Source organism: Cricetulus griseus, assembly GCF_003668045.3.
Source record: "Cricetulus griseus strain 17A/GY chromosome 1 unlocalized genomic scaffold, alternate assembly CriGri-PICRH-1.0 chr1_1, whole genome shotgun sequence".
In the NCBI taxonomy this organism is placed as follows: domain Eukaryota; kingdom Metazoa; phylum Chordata; class Mammalia; order Rodentia; family Cricetidae; genus Cricetulus; species Cricetulus griseus.
The window spans coordinates 164,499,235-164,517,456 of NW_023276807.1; the positions used below are offsets into that span (position 1 = coordinate 164,499,235).

Genomic DNA, 18,222 nt, shown 5'->3' on the forward strand with positions numbered 1-18,222 from the left:
TACAAACAAGATGTGATATGTAAAGTGCCTAATACAGGCTGGATTTATACACAGAAGGTGATAAAATATGCTGTTGTTACTGAAACTATGATTTATTTCAATAACTTAGAAATCAGAAGCCATTGGAGTTTTTAGAACAGCAAATGAATAGATGCCACAAACAGAAAAAATAATAATTCTGCTACCACTTTGGACTGTGGACTGGAAGGAGAGGGGGCATTGGTTGGCAAATAGAACTACAACACACAGGATGCAATTAGGTTCTGATGACAAGGGTGTGGACATTAACCCTTCTGTAGATCAGGTTCCTCACCAGTTAATATCCAGATTCTATAATCAAATTATTTGGTTGACATGAGAATAAATGAGCTATGGTTTCCAAAACTCTTTCAGCTGTTTTTGCATTGGTGATCTATGTGTAAAGTAGAATTTAATGATAGCGATTGCTTGCTCTATCTTCTGCCTATGGTTGAATCCGGGACTGTGATAACTGGACATGCACAGAACCTGTGCCATATCATTTGCAGGCAGTGTGCTCAGTATCATTAGACTGATGACTCCTGTCCTTTGAGGTAAAAATATCACAGAATCCCCCAGTTGTTCCTGGTGTAAGGTAGTAAGGCCTCCTTGTGCATGCCATGCTGTAGTCTTTGTTCTACATCAGAAGTTCTACCCTTTTAGACATGTGTACATAAAATATGACTTCACTGTTGTGTCAATGATTATCTTGGAAGTCATGTTTTTGCAAGGAAGAGATGTGTTATACTATATGTTAGATGTACATCATAAGCCACACTGTAGTTTTGTCAAGCACACTGAGGTATGTGGTCAAGTTAAATAAAGCACATGTTCTAAGTGAAATGTGCTCAATTTGTACTACAAATGATTTCTTTTTACCTGGTCTCCTTTTCTGGTTCTTAAATGAAAGTTAGTTGCTGATAGAGGATAAAATATTGGTCAAAACTGTCTGAGGACTTAACGAAGTTCACTTGGCCTGAAGATCTTTCTCGCAACTCCTTCAGCTCCTGTCACTGTTCAAGTGTTCTGATATAGCATTGCAAACCCTTGGTATTATGGGCACTTCTAATTGGATAACTCTGTGAGAGGGACTGACTGTTCTTTCATAATAAGATGCTAGCTACAGTGCTGGCCTTGATTTACTTGCTGCCAATATAACTTTTTCACCAGTATGACATCTAAAATATCTCCAGGCATTGCCAGTAGCCCCCAGGGATGAGAAATGTTGGCAAATCATTTCCAGCTGAGAATTATTGGTCTAAAATATGGCTAGGAGATGCTAAAAAGATGGAATTTTCTTGAGTTTTCTGTTCAGTTATCAGTTGGTTCATGATTTATCTCAACAACACCAGTGTTTTATATTTGTTGTTGTTTTGTTTGTTTGTTTTTAACTTTCTGACCAAAATGTAGTTTTTACTAAATTATATACTAGCTTATTAATCTGGAAAGTTTCTGCCAAATAAAAGCCAATTAGCAACCTGACAGTGAGGCATCTTTCTTTATTTCTACATCCAATTATGTGAATCTTGTGCTATAAAACAAAAACAAAAACATAAAACAACAGCAACAACAGACAAAAACCTCTTTTAGCCCTGATTGAAGATTACTTGCATTCCAAGTATATTTATGTCAAGTACTAAAGTGGCATTCAAGTTAATGTTTCTGGATGGTGAATGCATGAAAAAAAATGGACCTCACTGTAGATGCTCTTAGTGTAAAGGAATTACCTCACCATTACTTTCAAAATTGAACTGACTCTTAAAGAAATTTGAAAAATGTACAGTTATGCACACTTTCTCAGGTCAGATCAACATTGGACATTGCCGCTACTTTAATTTCTATCAAAAAGAAGAAACTATTAGGTCTATAATTAAAATAACATTAGATGTGAATCTGTGAGGTTTGCAGCGTCTACTTTCTTTTATAAGAGGATGTGACCAGTGACTATGAAAGGGTGTGACAAGCTGTTCCCTCACCTTTATGGGGCTGTGTTAGCTCATCACTGGACCTTTCTCCTTTGAGATGGCCCAAGGTGTGTTACCATTATGTTTAGCATTCATAAGGGTTCTTTCTTGGCTTCATATGGTTTATTATTTGAAAGTCTCAAAGAATAAATCACATCTGTATTGCAAATTTTCAACAACCTCATTTAAGGATAAAATACTATAATTTTTCAATAAGTACTCAATATTTTATTGAGAATATGTACTACTAATATGTACTAACCCTTGTTTCATTAAACATTTTGTGGGGGAATGTCACTGTAGATGAAAGTTTCTGTCCTATCCTGTCCCTCTCCTGCCCATTCTCATAGCCTTTTCATCCCAAATAAGCACACGGAGGCTTATATTAATTATAAACTGTTTGGCCAATGGCTCAGGCTTCTTATTGGCTAGCTCTCTCTTAATTAGCAACCAATTTCTATTAATCTGTGTATCTCCACATAGTCTTGGCTTACTGGTGATGTCCAGATCTCTTGCTGCTTCTTCAGCTACATGATGTCTCCCTCCCATCATTCTTCTTGCCAGAATTCTCCTGGTCTAGTAGCCCAACCTATACTTCCTGCCTGGCTACATCCTGCCTGTCCATTGGCCGAAACAGCTTTACTCATCAACCAATAAGAGAAACATATATTCACAGCATACAGAGGGACATCCTTCATAGCAGTTCCCCAATTACTTCATAAACATAACCAAAAATTATGCCTTACATTTATTTTTGCTTCCCCAGTTTTAGAGAAAAAAATCTGGAGTCACTTGGAAAATCTAGATTGTCTTTCTGAATTAATTTATGTAGATTGTTTGAGCATTCAAGGACCCATAGTAAATTCCTTCTAAAAATCAAGAAAGAGAAGAGGCACATTTTGTCCAAAGAAATAATTAATGATTACATGAACGTTGCGCTTATTCTCATGGTGTGAAGAAGCTGTTTTTATAACATGGGTCATATGTGGTAAGTTTTAAACACCAGTTGTATGAGCCACATATGTGATATTCCTCCCAGATATAAGTCTGTTTTTCCATTTTATGATGCATGAGTGAAGTATATCTATAGGAATTTTTATGAGCATTTTTGAAGAGGGCCTGAGTCTAACAGCTAGCATGTCTTAGAAAGTCAAGAATGTGGGACCAAGAGAAAAAGGTGAAATGAAGATTTCAACAAGGACATACACACCAATTAGAGAGATAGAATATCACTACTAAAATATGGTGATAGTGGATTTTGTCATCTTTGTCTCAACAGTTCCAGCAGCACCAAGAGTGTAGATAGCCCTCAGAGAATGAATACATGAACAATACAGAAGAAAGTGTGTTCTCTGTGCATGGGATTTTGACTGATATGGGTGAGCATGTTGGAAACATAAGCAGTATGTTCCTATTTGCATGTGAATCACATGAATAATCTTAATTTTAGCTTCTCATTGGCATTAGTCTGATCACTGAGAAAAATGGAAGCATCTCGTGACTTAATGTTCCACCACTGGCCTTACAATTTATTTTTGTTTCATTGAATCCATAGTCAATACGCACTGATCTTTAAATATAAAATAATAAACAAACCAAGGAGTTGTATTGTATTTTCATAAACACACATTCATAGTTTATTTGTACTCTCTTAACAATTCTATCAAATGGACTTTTATTTTCTTCCATTAATAAGTGAAGGAACAAATGTGAAACACCCAGACCTTTACAGCAAGGCTTCTTCAGGCAAATATGCTCTAGACCCAGGCTTTATTTCCAAGCTTCTTATGGTTATTTTATGTTTAGCATTAATAACTTGGAGTGGGTGTACTAAAAGATTCTTTGTGCAGTCTGTATAGTAAAACTGAGGGTCAGATAAAGCATAAAACAGAGCACAAGTGTTCATCACGTAGTGGCTCAGTCATGCATGGTGGTCAAGAATTACATAGTGTGTCATAGCTTTTAGGACTTAAAGCCATGGTGTGAAGTAAAATAAGCTGTGATCTGAAATGTGGAAGTGCTTGGGAGGACATTTCACTGGTTCCTATTTTTTCTTTTTATGAGTTGCAAATGCCTCATTTTGGGACCTAGTTGGAAATAGAAAATTCACTCTACATCCATTGACTATAGAGATGCCAAGCCATGAATTCCATATCCCAACTGAGAAAGGTAAAGAAAGATCTTATGAGATGAGGGCTATAGGCAGCAAGTGGAGAATGATAAATACAAATGATCATACTGAGGACTGTACATTTAACTTCTACCCAACACCTGCATTTGTGCCAGCAATTTTGTTTCTGTCCATGTAATTCTCTCCAGATAGGTAATGTAAACTTGGCATTCTAAGCTGTCATTCTTTGTCCATGGTTTGATCCTATAGACTGTTGCCTCTCCATATAAACAAAGACACAATCTAACAGTAACTGTAATACGTTCTGAGATCATTGAGAAAAGGCAACAGAAGTGCTATGAGTGAACCAGGAGCCACTGGCCATCCGTTTGCACTGGCGGCAATGTTACTCTCACCAGCTTAGTGTTTCCCACAAGCACTTGGGTTCTTGGTGCTCAGACTGCTTGAGAACAAACTGTGCTGTGTGCCAACCATTCTAACCCCACAGCTGCTCAGAGCCTCAGCAAACCTCAGTGGATAGAACCATTTTTAGCTTGTCCAGTGCCTTTTGTCAGTGATGGAGTACTTCAGACTCTGGAGTTCACTGCACAGTGGCAGCTCCCAGTAGACAAAAGCCAATTCCATCTACAAACTCTGTTGACATGTGAGAGAAATCCTCTCAGCCAAGACCTGGGGTGACCTGAAACAAAGTCACCTTCAAGGATGTGGCCATGCTGAGACATAATAAACACCAAAATACAATATTCTCAGAAACACTGAAATAAAGCATATACAGGGATTGCTAGCAGGGAGCTTTACAAGGAAAGTGGCCACACTATGCAAGTGTGCAGCCTCCCAAGTGCTGGGCAGGTATATACCATCACTCCTGGCTTGGGATGTATTTTTCAATTCCAGGAAGCTGATTTTGTGACCTAAAATGTATCTCTAGCTCTCTTTCTCACTGATCACATACAAAAGATGTTGCTAGCAAATTTGGTGTCATTGGGGGTAGTTATAGATATCATAGAAAATATCAACTCAGCACTCCTTCAAATACAGTAAGATTGTACTAAATGTTCTGGAATATATAATGACAATCATTAATCTAAAACTTCTAGAAAGACTTCAACTAAACCACCAGTACAGGTTGTGTTCTTCCAAGGAGGCAGAAGTTTCATAGAAATATTATAACTGTTATTAAGGCTTTTTATTTTTTACAAAATAGCAATTAGCTTGTCTCAGTTTATACATATCAGACCCAGTAATTAAGAAATGCAAGCTGTGTAAGTCCTGGATGAAGGAATGACTAAGAAGAACTGTGTGGTTCAGATGGGACAAATCAGTCTAGAGAAGGTTGTGAAGCCGCCAACATTAGAGGTTATCGTAGCAGAGATGCATCTATCAATCATCTGTCATCTATCTATATATCTGTCTATCAATCATCTATCTATCTCCTATCTATGTATCATCCATCTATACCTATCATCTATCTATCTATCTATCTATCTATCTATCTATCTATCTATCTATCTATCTATCTATCTATGTATCTATCTATCTATCATCTATCTATGTCTATCATCTATCATCTATCACCTATCAACTATTTTTTATCATATATCTATCAATAACTGACTATAAGAATGAAAATGATTACCAGAAAGGAATGATGACTTTTGGATGACTTAAAAAGAAACCGCAGAAAAGATAAACAGTTAGGATCATCAAGTACCTTCTGTTCAAGTGATGCCCGATAAACTATTTCATGTAAATGACATGATAATGGGCAAGTTTAGTTTTTTTTGTGAAAGGGTTCTAGATAACATCTTTCAGATACAGGAAGAAGCTATATCAAGGTTGTGCTGGAATTCTTATGGTAGAATGATGATGGTCTATCATGGTCTGCCCTCTAGCCACCTTGTCTAGCAAGTCTGAAGCTGGGGTTAACATAGAAGCCCACATGGTACCAGGTTTGCCTGATTACAGTAGAGGTCATTGGTCTGTTGGTTGGCAGAGAAGATGGTTGGAGGAGACTTAGGGGGGTGGAAGTGTGTGAATGCTAACAGAAGGAAGCAAGGAAAAATCATTGAACTTCCTAAGAATGCAGGATCAGATGAGTGAATTAGCATGTGGCAATTGTTCTCCACATTGTCCTGATTCTTACCTAGTTCTCATATGTAAAGTCGAGCAATTTCTAGTTGCCAATTTCAGATGTGGAATATTTTAGCAGGGTTAATCTATGTCATTTGCAAGTGCCCTCAATCAGTGATGAAATGATTGAACGAATAAACCCTTTTTCTTCAACTCAGAACACCTCCTGGCTGACATATTCTGGACTTCTGTTGATAATATTTGTAAGCCAAAGAAAACACTGTCTGTCTTACAGCTCTGTAATTTATTAAGTGGCATGCATATCTCCCAAGAAAAAAAGCTAAAATATGTGGACTGTCTACAGGCTAACTTGAACTTGCAATACATTATTTCCTTGTATTCAGTTGCAGAATGTAATTTTAAACTATCCTTAGATTCAGATAGAATTTTCACTGCTGTTTAGAAGCACAAGGGCTGTTTGAATATTTCCATTTATTTATAGCTTTCCATAGGTGGTAAATAAAGTGCATCTTAATATCAAGAGAATTCTGAGGTAAAAATGGTGATAGTATCCAAAATTGTGTCTCACAATTCCAATCCAAATAAAAAGTAGCCTTATATTGTAGAGCATAAATGAAGTTCAACAAATGTAAAACTAGACATAGAAATATGGAAATTATACATATGCATATATTAATTTATTATGTATTTTATATAACACATATGTATATATGGTGTGTTAGTCAGCTTACCATGCCTGACAAATTATTTTATAAAATAAGCTTATAGGAGGAAATTCATTTTGGCTCCTAGATTTTGAGGTTTCCATCCACAGACAGTTGGCTCAGTTGCTGTTTGGTTTAATGAGAACATAATGACAGGGAGTATATGCTTGGGCAAATGTACTTACTTCATAGTATTCAGGGTGCAAAGAAATAGAGGGAAGAGATTTGGCTTGAGGAACCCCCAAATGCTTATCAAATTGTCTCCAGTTTCCTTGCTTCTTTCTATTAGAACCATTCCCTAAAGTTTCCATTACTTCCCAGTGGCATCATATGCTGGCAACCAGCACATATGGACCTTTGGGGGACATTAACTATCCTAACTGTAACATGTGGCCATATTCAACAATGCAGAAATTGGTCACTAATGTATTACTGGTAGCATACCAAATGAATTAAAGTCAGGAGATAAACAAAACAAAACAAAACAAAAAAAAGCTTTCAGTTTACCTAATTTGTTAATTCTAGTGATGGTTGGCATAAAACTTGTAGGAAACACTCGAAGAAGATGGGTGATTTGGTTATAGGAAATAATCAGTTTCAAAGCAAACTATTCACATGTCCAAATAGCGTAAGCCTCACACCATTTATTCTTTCACAATCTCCTATTCCTGTCCCTTGAAGTGAGGCTAGGAAGGAAGTTACATGAAAATTTGTAAAGAATTTTTCCTATGTACTTATGTTTATGAATATATCTACATCTCTACCATTGCAGTCTTAAAATCCTAGATGTCTAAGACTATTTCTTTATTATCTGTTTCATTGTTGTAGTTTTGAGGTATAAGCATGCCAGTTTGTATTTATTGTTTCTGTTTTGTACCTTTTCCATTTAGTTCATATTCAATTACTCCGAAACCTTTTACTTAAACCCACAAATTTATTGCTATTCTCTAAAGTTAAGTCTTCTCAGTTTCCAGTCCCCACAACCGTAGTGAGCATGGCTCTGCTCTCTGTCTGCCATGGATTCTCCACAGTCCTCACTACTGTGGTGAGCATGGCTCTGTCCTCTGCCTGCCATGAGCTCTCACTGTATGTTCATTTTTGACACATCACTGACTTATTCCTTGGCCATGCCTTCCCTGATTACTTCTATTACTTGGCCCTTGAATGTTGAAGATGTAATACTCTGTGTGGGTCCTCCTACTTGGTAACATCCTGTGTCTTGTATTCTTTCTTGTGACAGGTGGGTCATGACTTAGTTCCCATCCCCAGTGCTCACTTTTACTCATGTTCATTCACTTAACAAATATGACAACATTTTTTATGGCTGTCTCTAACATGCCAAGCAAAAATTATCACTTCCAAAGAATGTAGGATGTGCTCAGTGATTAATTTCAATGATTAGACATTAATAAAAGAAGCACGCACATAAATATAAAAGTCGGTCTGCGGCCAGTATCACAGAGCAGAGGTATGTTGTGATAAGAGCTCATAGATCTTCTTATTGGGACAGACAGCAAATGTTTATGAGGAAGTTCATGTTGTTTTCATCTGTTATTTGGATGACCTGTATGTGATTTTATTTTTTATTTTTTTTAAGATTTTATTTATTTATTATATATACAACATTCTGCTTCCATGTATATCTGCACACCAGAAGAAGGCACCAGATCTCATAACAGATGGTTGTGAGGCACCATATGGTTGCTGGGAATTGAACTCAGGACTTCTGGAAGAACAGCCAGTGCTCTTTAACCTCTGAGCCATCTCTCCAGCCCCACATGATTCTATTTGCAAATAACTTGGGTCATGTTTGAAATGAAACTGACATTTCCTGATGGCCAATGTACCCAGGAATTTTAGATGGGTGAAATTTCAGCATTCCATCCCTCCTATAGCTCATCAAACAAATGCTGCATTTTGTTCTTACTGATGCTCTTAGTGTAATTATGTTTGTATACACATATTGTCTGTTTGTTTAAGAATAGTGACAAGAAGACAAGCCTGTATTTTCAGTACAGATTCCCCAAGTATTTTTAGTTCCTTGATGGCTGAATCTTTGTATTTAGAACCTGAAGTCACATAAGGCACACTGTCAGCATGCAAGAAAAGCAATATTTCTTTATACTGGTTAGGTTGTATAAATTAAATTGATGATAGATCTTGAAGAAAGGTGAAGAAGAATTTCCTTTTATAAAACTGTCAGTGGCAAATACCCTTATGGAGTTTAGTTTAGGTGATTTAAAGGGTATTGCATTTTTGTAATTTCAAGTACAAAACCATGCTGCTATGTGTGACTGTTTATGAACATGTAGTGATAAACTTGTCTTAACATTTCAGTTCACTGGTAGTTTTACAAAGTTCTTTGAAATTAGTCAGTATTCAAGGTCATAGAGATCTGTTGAATTACTGATGAGCACAGTATGGAAGATGTTGAAGGTTATGGGGTTTTGTTGCATTTCTGAAGAGGACAAAATGGAATACCTTGGCACATTTCAAGCAAATTTACTAGCAAGATCCTCATTTCCCTAATTTACTCATGGAAAAATATTCGGGGGAAGGAAAATAGTCATTAGTAAGTGCCAAGCTGTTGGATTCGAGACAGCCCACTGTTGACTTGTTGAAGTCTTCTTATCATCCACATGGTTGTGTTGCTATATGGGACATAGACCTTGACTTTGAGAAGTCTTCAAATGGGATGTTAAGATAAGACTGAATACTGAGACACAATTATCCAGGTCTCCCTTCTTGTGCACAAACATTTGTAATCTGATGTTTTCTTTCTCTTTGGTATTGACTCTGCTCTTAGGTAGAAGGTACCTAGTTTGAGCACTAAGTCTTTAGTGCAAAGTAATGTGGAAAAAAAAAAACAGAAAAAGCAATTCAACCTTGAAAATCTGTAGGTGGTGAAGCAAGTTTCATAGGGAAAACTGAGATGCCTGTTACTGAATTTGAGTATGTTCTCTAGCCTAAGTTGGGTTTAATATCTAGACAAAGTACTATTTTATTATATTGTTAAAATCCTTTCCCATGTTTTTCCCTGTTGGGATGTTCAGTTAAGAAAGCTTTAAGATCACACTTAGCTCTTGGTGGTGGTGAGATGCTTGGTTGAAAACCATATTCCTGCTAGCATCTGGTCTACCCAGTTTCATTGGTAGACATTATTTTCTTTATCAGTTTACAAGATGTGAAGGGAGCAAATCTTGACACTAAATATCCATGAAAACTTGTCTATTGAGTAGCTTAAATATAGCAAGCATGGGTGTCCCTTAAGCATTTGAATGACTATTGATAAGCTTCCCAATTTCCAAATCAGTCTTCAGGAGCAAAAGAGGAGAACTTATTTAGAAGATGAGAAAACATCTGCCGTTGAAGTGGCAAACAGTGAGACTGGAAACAAATCCTCAGTTTGTTGGTATCAAAACTCCAAGCACAAGAAATCATTTTTTATCAGTTGAGGATGCAACAGCTTCCTGCATTCTCTACCTAACACCAGCCCCACTGAGAGCCATGCCTTTTCTTCCTAACTCTTCATCAGAAAACCAACAGAAAAGGCAAAAAAAGGCTAGAAGAAGAAAAGACAAAATTTATCTAGCAAGTTAATTAAATAAAGCTGATATACTATTACATGGATTTATATTGTTTTACCTTCTTACCTTTTTTTTTCAACCACTATATTTACATGAATTAAAAGAACTACTTTTATATGAGTTGGGTGGAATACTTAACTCAGGTTATAATGTTGGTTAAAAATAAATAACTACAGCCTACAAAATAAATTATAAAAAAAATCACAAGGAAGTTTTTAGAGGAAGGCATGTGAAGCCCCATTACCAAGGGCAAAGCTTAGCTTACAGACACGCTGACCTATTGCATAGTGTTTTGCTGCATTAAGTGGACTAAGTGAGAGGAAACAGTGTTTGTAGTTTTCAATGTGAGATACTTCCTGCTCCTTTGATTGTGAAAACTCAAATGAAGTGATGGTCCATGTGTAATTTTACTCATTTTTTTCCAATGTTGTTGCTACAGATTTTAGCTGGAGATGTGAGCCGAGTGCGGCATGTTAGGTTAGGGATCTGTCTGGTGGCCTCATGGGACACTTTCTGGGGCAAGTCATGGATCTCTAATCAGATAGGGACACCTAGCAGTGAAGCTGATTTTGAACATATGCTGTGCAGTTGGATTGTATAAAAATTAATGTCAGATGGTGGTCAGCCTGGCGCCAGCATTGGGAGGCTGGCCCTCAGAAGTCTTGAAACTGGGGATACAGTGAAGTCATCATTTAGATGTCTAGGGCAAGGGAGGCAGCTGTGTGTTGGGGTGAGTAAAGCTGCTGAGGTGGTTGAGGGACTGGGAAAGACAAAATGAAGGAAGCTGTTAGTTGTCAAAGTATCAACTCTTGGTATATGTGAGAAAGGAAAGCTAATGGCTGCCTCTAGATTATTCAGTATTTTTTAAATAACAGAACTATTGACTATGGGATTATTAGTACTGCAGGATTCTGAATGGCTTCTGAATCTCAGAGCAAGCCTAAATGGTGTTTGATGAAATGATTATTTTTTCTAACTAATTGGAAATTGGCTACGTATTTCTGTTAGATATAATTGAGCCTCATAGTTGACTAATCTATAAAACCTCATGTTCATCTTAGAAACAAAAACTCCCCACAGTCCTTAAAACACACGTATTTATTTTTGTTTACATATATTTACACATGAGGGAGATTCCTGCAGGTGTCATGGCAGGCAGGAATATGAACTGAAGAGGTGAGAATGAAAACTCGGTTCAAACTGACTACATCAACCTGGTTCAAACTTCTGGGAGTCTGGTGCCAGGCAGTTTATTGTCAATATATTTAAACACAATGTAATTTTGAAAAAAAATAGTTCCTGGTGTACTACAACCTCTGATGTACAAGGAAGCACAATTACATGGAAATTCAACTCAGGGTACATGTCATATCTGCCAGGAAGATGGGTTCTGGAGATAGGGTACCTGTATTAGCTTGTGGACCTAGGAGAGCATCTGGCCTGGTCTTAGTCATACAGATAGTGTAGAGGGCTGGGGTTATTAATCACCTTTGGTTCTGGTTGTGGGAGCTTGGGAGAACCTCTGGCTGTAGAGGCAATGTAAGGGTCATTTAGATTACTAGCCACCTCCAGTCCTGGTTGATAAGGCCTGACCCATTAGATCACTCACCTTTCTGGGTGAAAGAACAGGTTTTTCATCTTTTCCATGGAAAAGACAACCCTGCTTGCTTAATATTCCTGGTTTAACTGGAGATCTGTGGGTACAAGAAACTTTATGCTCCCAACACACACACACACACACACACACACACACACACACACACACACACACACACGCAGTCCTTGGGATAGAATCTGGAGTTTTGTGCACACCAGATATTTATTATTGAGCCACATCCCCAGTCTACATCTCAGCTTTCCTTTTACACTAAGGTTGTGATTTGAATTGTGTTAACATACTGGAGTTTTCAGAAGTGACATCCATTTATGTTTAAATTAGTGAAATCCTAACATAGTTCCATGAAAAGTAAATATTAGAATATTCCATCAATGGCTTGTCAGTTTCTTCTTAGTTTTTTATTTTATGACAGACAGACTGAAGCTTTGATCTAGTAAATATTCAGCTGCCACTCTTTTGTTCCTTTATTCATTCCTTCATTATGGGGGAAATCCCAGGAAACATACGATAATGGTCTATGTAAGCCTAAGGGTGACACTGAGTAGTTTAATTAGGAAAAAGGGAAAGTAAAAGTTAAAGTTCTGGAGTGTAAAAGATGTTCATATGTCCCTTTTAAATACTTGAAAATCATTTTTGCCTTTTGGACATCCGAAAGTCCTTTAAAGAATTCTTGTCAAGACTACATATGAATTTGATGAGAAGTTGAGTATATGCATGTGTGCGCATGCAAGCATATGAATGTGTGCAATTGTTTTTGTGAGGCAATGCCTCTGACTATGAAAATACAACAATAATTTCTAATTCTTATTCTTCTGAATTTCATCTTTCTTAGATAATTCTACTGCCAATTACAAGCATCTTTGCTTAACATTTTATTTTTCCTCAGCCTGGGGAAGTCACACTTGAGTTTTGCACGAATAATTTCCTAGGGTCTAGGGATGTCTAGATGACCTATACAGGTGACTATAGATACTGGCGTTTGAGTCATAGAGCACATACTACTCAAGGTATAATGAAATTCTTAGGACTCAGGTCTTTGCAATTTTCAAACTATGATAGCAGCGCTTATAGCTGCCTTTCTTTAAAAAGCACAAGTGGTTTATGGCTTTCACTGATCATTTTCAATTCATAAAAAGATCAAGTCTTTGGGGGCCTAGATGTCTTCTTTTCCAGCATTCACACATCCCAGAGAGCTGAACCAGACCACATCATATGGCCACTTCAAAGCTGCAGTTAGAGCAGCCCTCAGTGAGAAAAAAAAAACTTCATATGGAAACAAAACCAAATACTTAAAACTTCATCTGTGTACAGATATCAAGATGAGCAGATCTGAGTGACAGATCCATAACCTGAAGCTATGACCACAAGCATATCATGAATCAAAATCTAGATGTTAGATTTCATCTTGAGTCTTGTTTGTGATTCACCTTTTGTTATGGAGTTTTTTAATTCATAGGGATAATCTATACCAGAGTTTATATGATAATTTGAGAAACAATGATAGACCTATGACTATGAACACAACAGTCTCCTTGGTCATGTTATATAGGTCTAGATACCCATTTTCATTTTTAAATAGTCTCTTATCACCAGTAGGACTATAGGCACCATTTTGTTATCTAGTAATAATGTAGAAATAACATGGGATATATTTCATAGAGTTACTGTAAGAATTAAGTGCATGTGTACATACATGTGTACATGCGTGCAAGCATGCACACACACACACACACACACACACACACACACACACACACACACACACGTAGAGTCATCTCTTACTCTATATGAAGTGTTGATTCAAGGACACAACTACACATGCTAAAATGTGCCAGTGTGTGTGTGTGTGTGTGAATTTTATTCTATGGGTACCATCCATTACTATCATTTATTCAGTTGCTCAAACTGTCCCATATTTGGCCAGTAGGAGTCACCTCATGCTATTCCTATGTTCTTTTATATTACCCCACAGTTCTTGAATGTTACTTTGCTTTCTGATACTTTCTGCCCAAGTCCTGGAATCAACCTTTATTCAGGGAGCACTGGTTCTATGAAGAAGTGAGGAACATTTAGAAACCAAGGTGTTGACAGGCAGTGGTAGAGCACACATTTAATCCTAGCACTCAGGAAGCAGAGGCAGGCCAGAGCTACACAGAGAAACCCTGTGATGGAGAATGTGTGAATGTTTCTACCTTGTCCTCCCTCCAAACAAAAAGGAAAGAAAAGAAACCAAGGTGTGTACACGTAGCTAGCAGCAGTAATTCAATCCTCTAGGCCATCTAGAAGCACAAATAAACATGCCTGATTTTGTTTCTGTATCTACTACAAACTGAATTCACACATCTCCAATTCCAAACTCAAACCACAGTATACAGTCTAATTTCCCTAAGAAACTCAGCTTCCTAGTGTGGTCATGTTATGTTTATTTGCTCAGTGAGGAAGAACAAAGAAAGGAATTTCAGAATTGCTAACCAATAAGGCAGCACAAGGTCAAACATATTGACCAGAACTCACTATTATAAATGGTCTTGAAGAAAATTTAATAATAATAATGATTTGTATACACAGCTTAGGCGAACAGTTCATGAGTTTAGACAAGTGTCTGTATGCATGGAATTCATGTCCCATCAAAATATAAGGCATTTCCACCATCTTAGATGATTCAAGTTAATACTTCGTAGCAGGTGTCATTGTTGTAATTTAAGAAAAGTGGCACTCAAGAGAAAGATGCCATGTGACAGAGTTCAACCAGAAGGATTTTTATTAGGGAAAAGGGTCATAAATATGGGAAAGAGTTGGGGTCAGCCTTTAGAGACAGGAGCAGCAGGAGAGAGGAAGGAGGAGGGGAGACAGAGAGAGAAGAACAGAGAGAGGGAAAGAAAGAGAGAAGGATGGGAGGTGGGCAGGGCCCTTTTAAAAGGGAACAGTGAATATGCACAGGTGGTGCTCTTAGTGGCTGCAGCTGAGGGCATATCCTGTCAGAACCCCAAGGACAGGCCAGCACAGATGCCTGAATGGTAACAATCATGATGGATGGAGCCTACTTAGTCAATGCTGTGTGTGAGTGTGATCACACAGTGACTCTTTTGGATTTGGCCTCTGTCACTCATGCCATGGACTCATCTATATATACATTTGCAGTTTTCTTTATTGTCACCACTCTCAGGCTTTATAGACTGTTTTGTGTGTGTTCCTATGTCATTTGTGTGTTCCTATGTCATTTGAGTTACTCACAGTTTAGGACTAACATAAGACAATATATGTGAACATTGGTGTACAGAGCTTCCTGTGAACATGTGGATTCCACTTCCCTATTAAGAATCTAGAATTGGAATTTCTAGATATAAGGAGGAGAATGTTCAATTTTATGTGACATTCTAAACCTTTTGTTGATGTATTCATAGCATTCACACCCCTACCACACCGCAGGAAACTTCTGGTTAGTCTAGATCACCACCAACCACTTGGTACCATCAGCCTTTGTAAATGTTTCCCATGCTAATGTATGTGCAGTGACATCTTATGGTGGTTTAAATATCTATTTATTTGATATTGGTGATGCTGGGAACATTTTCATGTGGTCCTTGAAGCTTTGTATATCCTGCATTGGAAAGTACTTTGAAATCATCTGGTCCAGTTAGGATTGTTGTATTTTTATCACTGAGTTGTAGGAGGGCTTTATCATGACTAGACATCTTCTGGTTGTTACACGTAAAGATTTCCTGACCTCTGGCTAACACATGCTCTGTCTTAAGGAAGTTTAGAACAAACAGAAAATGTTTAAAGTCTACTTTATAATTTCATACTGTTGCATTCTTTACCATTAAGTCACTGCCTGTCCAAGATCTCAAATTTATTTGCCTTTATTTTCTTTTATAGGGTTTGGGCTTCCTATTTTGGTTTAAGTTCTATCTTGAGAGAACTTTTTGCATACATATAAAATACTGTAGTATATGATTTAAGCCTCTATCATTGTTATTTTAAAGATAAAATTTCTCAGAGATATTTTGGTGTTTCTTTTCACTATAAAAAGATTCACTTATGCAGCAATTTATTAATAGCAGCTCACACTGGATCAAGTAAAAGAAAAGCCACTTGTTCAGTTTACCAGGCAGGAGCCATATCTGAGAAGTACAGTGAAGATGGTCAAGGCCAGACCTGAGGAACCAGAGCCAGGTTCTGTTTTCCAAAGACCACTCTCTGCCATTTCCTGAATGCTGTCAGCTTCCATGTTCTTCTTCCAGTGTCTCTGTCTCCTCCATTAAAAATGCTCTTGATGACACGCATATGTCACATGTGCATTCTCTAGGCCTGGGCTGGCATAGTTTCTATAGAGATAGGGACCTCTGAGTACAAATGCAGGCCTGTGTATGTACTCTTCTGTTTGATCAGGCTCAATCAGAAGAAAAAAGTCATGTGGGAAACAGTAGCCCCTAAGGAGTGGCTCTGGACATCCCAAATACATGCCTACTTTGTAAAAACTCCATTTTTTAACGTATAGGACTTCTTTTTCTTTTGAATGAAAGCAAATTGAATATATCTCGTTATAGTAAAGCTAGCTAGCTACCAAAAATAAGGCATGAACTAACTGAAGAATTAAAATGTGTTCAAGTTACGAGAGTAATTAGATTGCACTAAATATCACAATTTGACAAATCACAGCCCATTCTGACAGGAATAATCTTGAGAAAGTAAAATAGAAGGTGGGTAATTTTTTTCTCTCTCTCTACTTTGACATCGTCTCCCTAGCTTGTCCAAATTCTAATGAAAAAGTTGTCTTGTCAGTACTTGAGCATGATAAACCACTGTGCGAGTAATTGAGGTTCAGTGATTAGGTTTAGATTTATATACTTAGGGAGTCTAATAATTTTCCTGGCCCCATAGAGCAAGCCCGGTGGCATTCAGCCCACAGGATTAATTGACAAAGAGGAAGTAACCCTTATTGGAAATCATTAAGCACCCCAGGCTTTCATGTGAAGGGTAAACCTGAAAGTTCACTGGAGACAAATGACTATCTCAGTCAAGTTGTGCACTTGTCTGAGCAACTTTGAAGTATGGTTAAATAAAAGGCTAGCTTCGAAGAGAGCCTTGAGATGGTAAAGTAGTCGATAACATTTGATTTTCCCAGGTTGGACCCTCTGAAGGAACCTAATATTAACGCAGTGTTTTGTGAAGGCTTTTGTGTAAGCTTAAGAATATGCCCACAGAGGAACAAGGTTGGAGGGACTCTATCCTTAGGCACAAAGACTGTTTCTCTTATCCTCCAGCAGGGCTTGGCAGTCCTGAGAATCCTATGAACTTCAGCCCCCTCTTGCTTTTACTCTTTTTTGTACAGATTTCTACTTTATCTCCATTGCCTGCTCTCACCTTTGGTAGCATAATCCCATTATGTCTTAGATTTAGATGTGAAAACCTCTGGATACTCTTTTAAAAACAAAAGCTGACTGTGGACAAGAGGTGTCAGAGAATGCAGGAGCTTCTAAGTGGGCGTGTCTGTGCAATGAAGCTTTGGATGCTATTTGAAGCGTCTAGCCATATTGGTTTAGTTAATATAACGAAGGAATTATTCATCACATATTTATTTTTCCTTGCTTTGGTTTTTGTCTTTTTTATTAAATCAAATGGCACTAGCCACCTTTTGGCTTTCATAAAACTATTACTTTTCCCTGTCATAGAGAAGCTGTCTTCCTCTCCTACTCCTAGTGGCATTAGTGGTATTACATTGGTGGCACACCTCAGTGTCTAGTGATAGTCAAGGGGTAGCTTCAGTTTCTCATTTGTTCATAGAATTAGAGTAGAATCTCCCTGCTGTTTCCCTGGTTGATTGATTGCCTGTGGCTGCCTCTACTGCAGTACTGAGAGGACATCGAGGCCTGCAGCCAGGTGGTAAGTAATGCCTGTCAGGTGCTGAAAGAATGGCAGGACATTCACCGAGTATTTGTCAAAGCTTTCTTACCCCCACCATCAGTGAAGCAATCATTTTGATTGACTTCCATCCTGTGAAGGTTATCTGCAGTGGGAAGTTCAATTGCGCCTTTTACTCATTTCTCAGACAGTAAGGTAAAGGCAGGAGGTATTACATGTGAATTAAAATATTTTCCTCACTAAC

The 18,222-nt window shown here is 37.7% G+C and overlaps 1 protein-coding gene across 7 annotated transcripts in view; it reads left to right on the forward strand.

The window, feature by feature from the left end:
* Arhgap24 (Rho GTPase activating protein 24) overlaps window positions 1-18,222 on the forward strand; it is a 363,589-nt gene that overhangs the window by 42,489 nt on the left and 302,878 nt on the right. The window contains exon 2 of one of the 7 annotated variants that reach the window (XM_027388509.2): window positions 3,262-3,361. The exons of the other annotated variants lie outside the window; for them this stretch is intronic. Coding sequence (XP_027244310.1) covers window positions 3,307-3,361 — 55 coding nt within the window. The 5' untranslated portion in view covers window positions 3,262-3,306. The remainder of the gene's footprint in view (window positions 1-3,261; window positions 3,362-18,222) is intronic. 7 annotated transcript variants of the gene reach the window in all.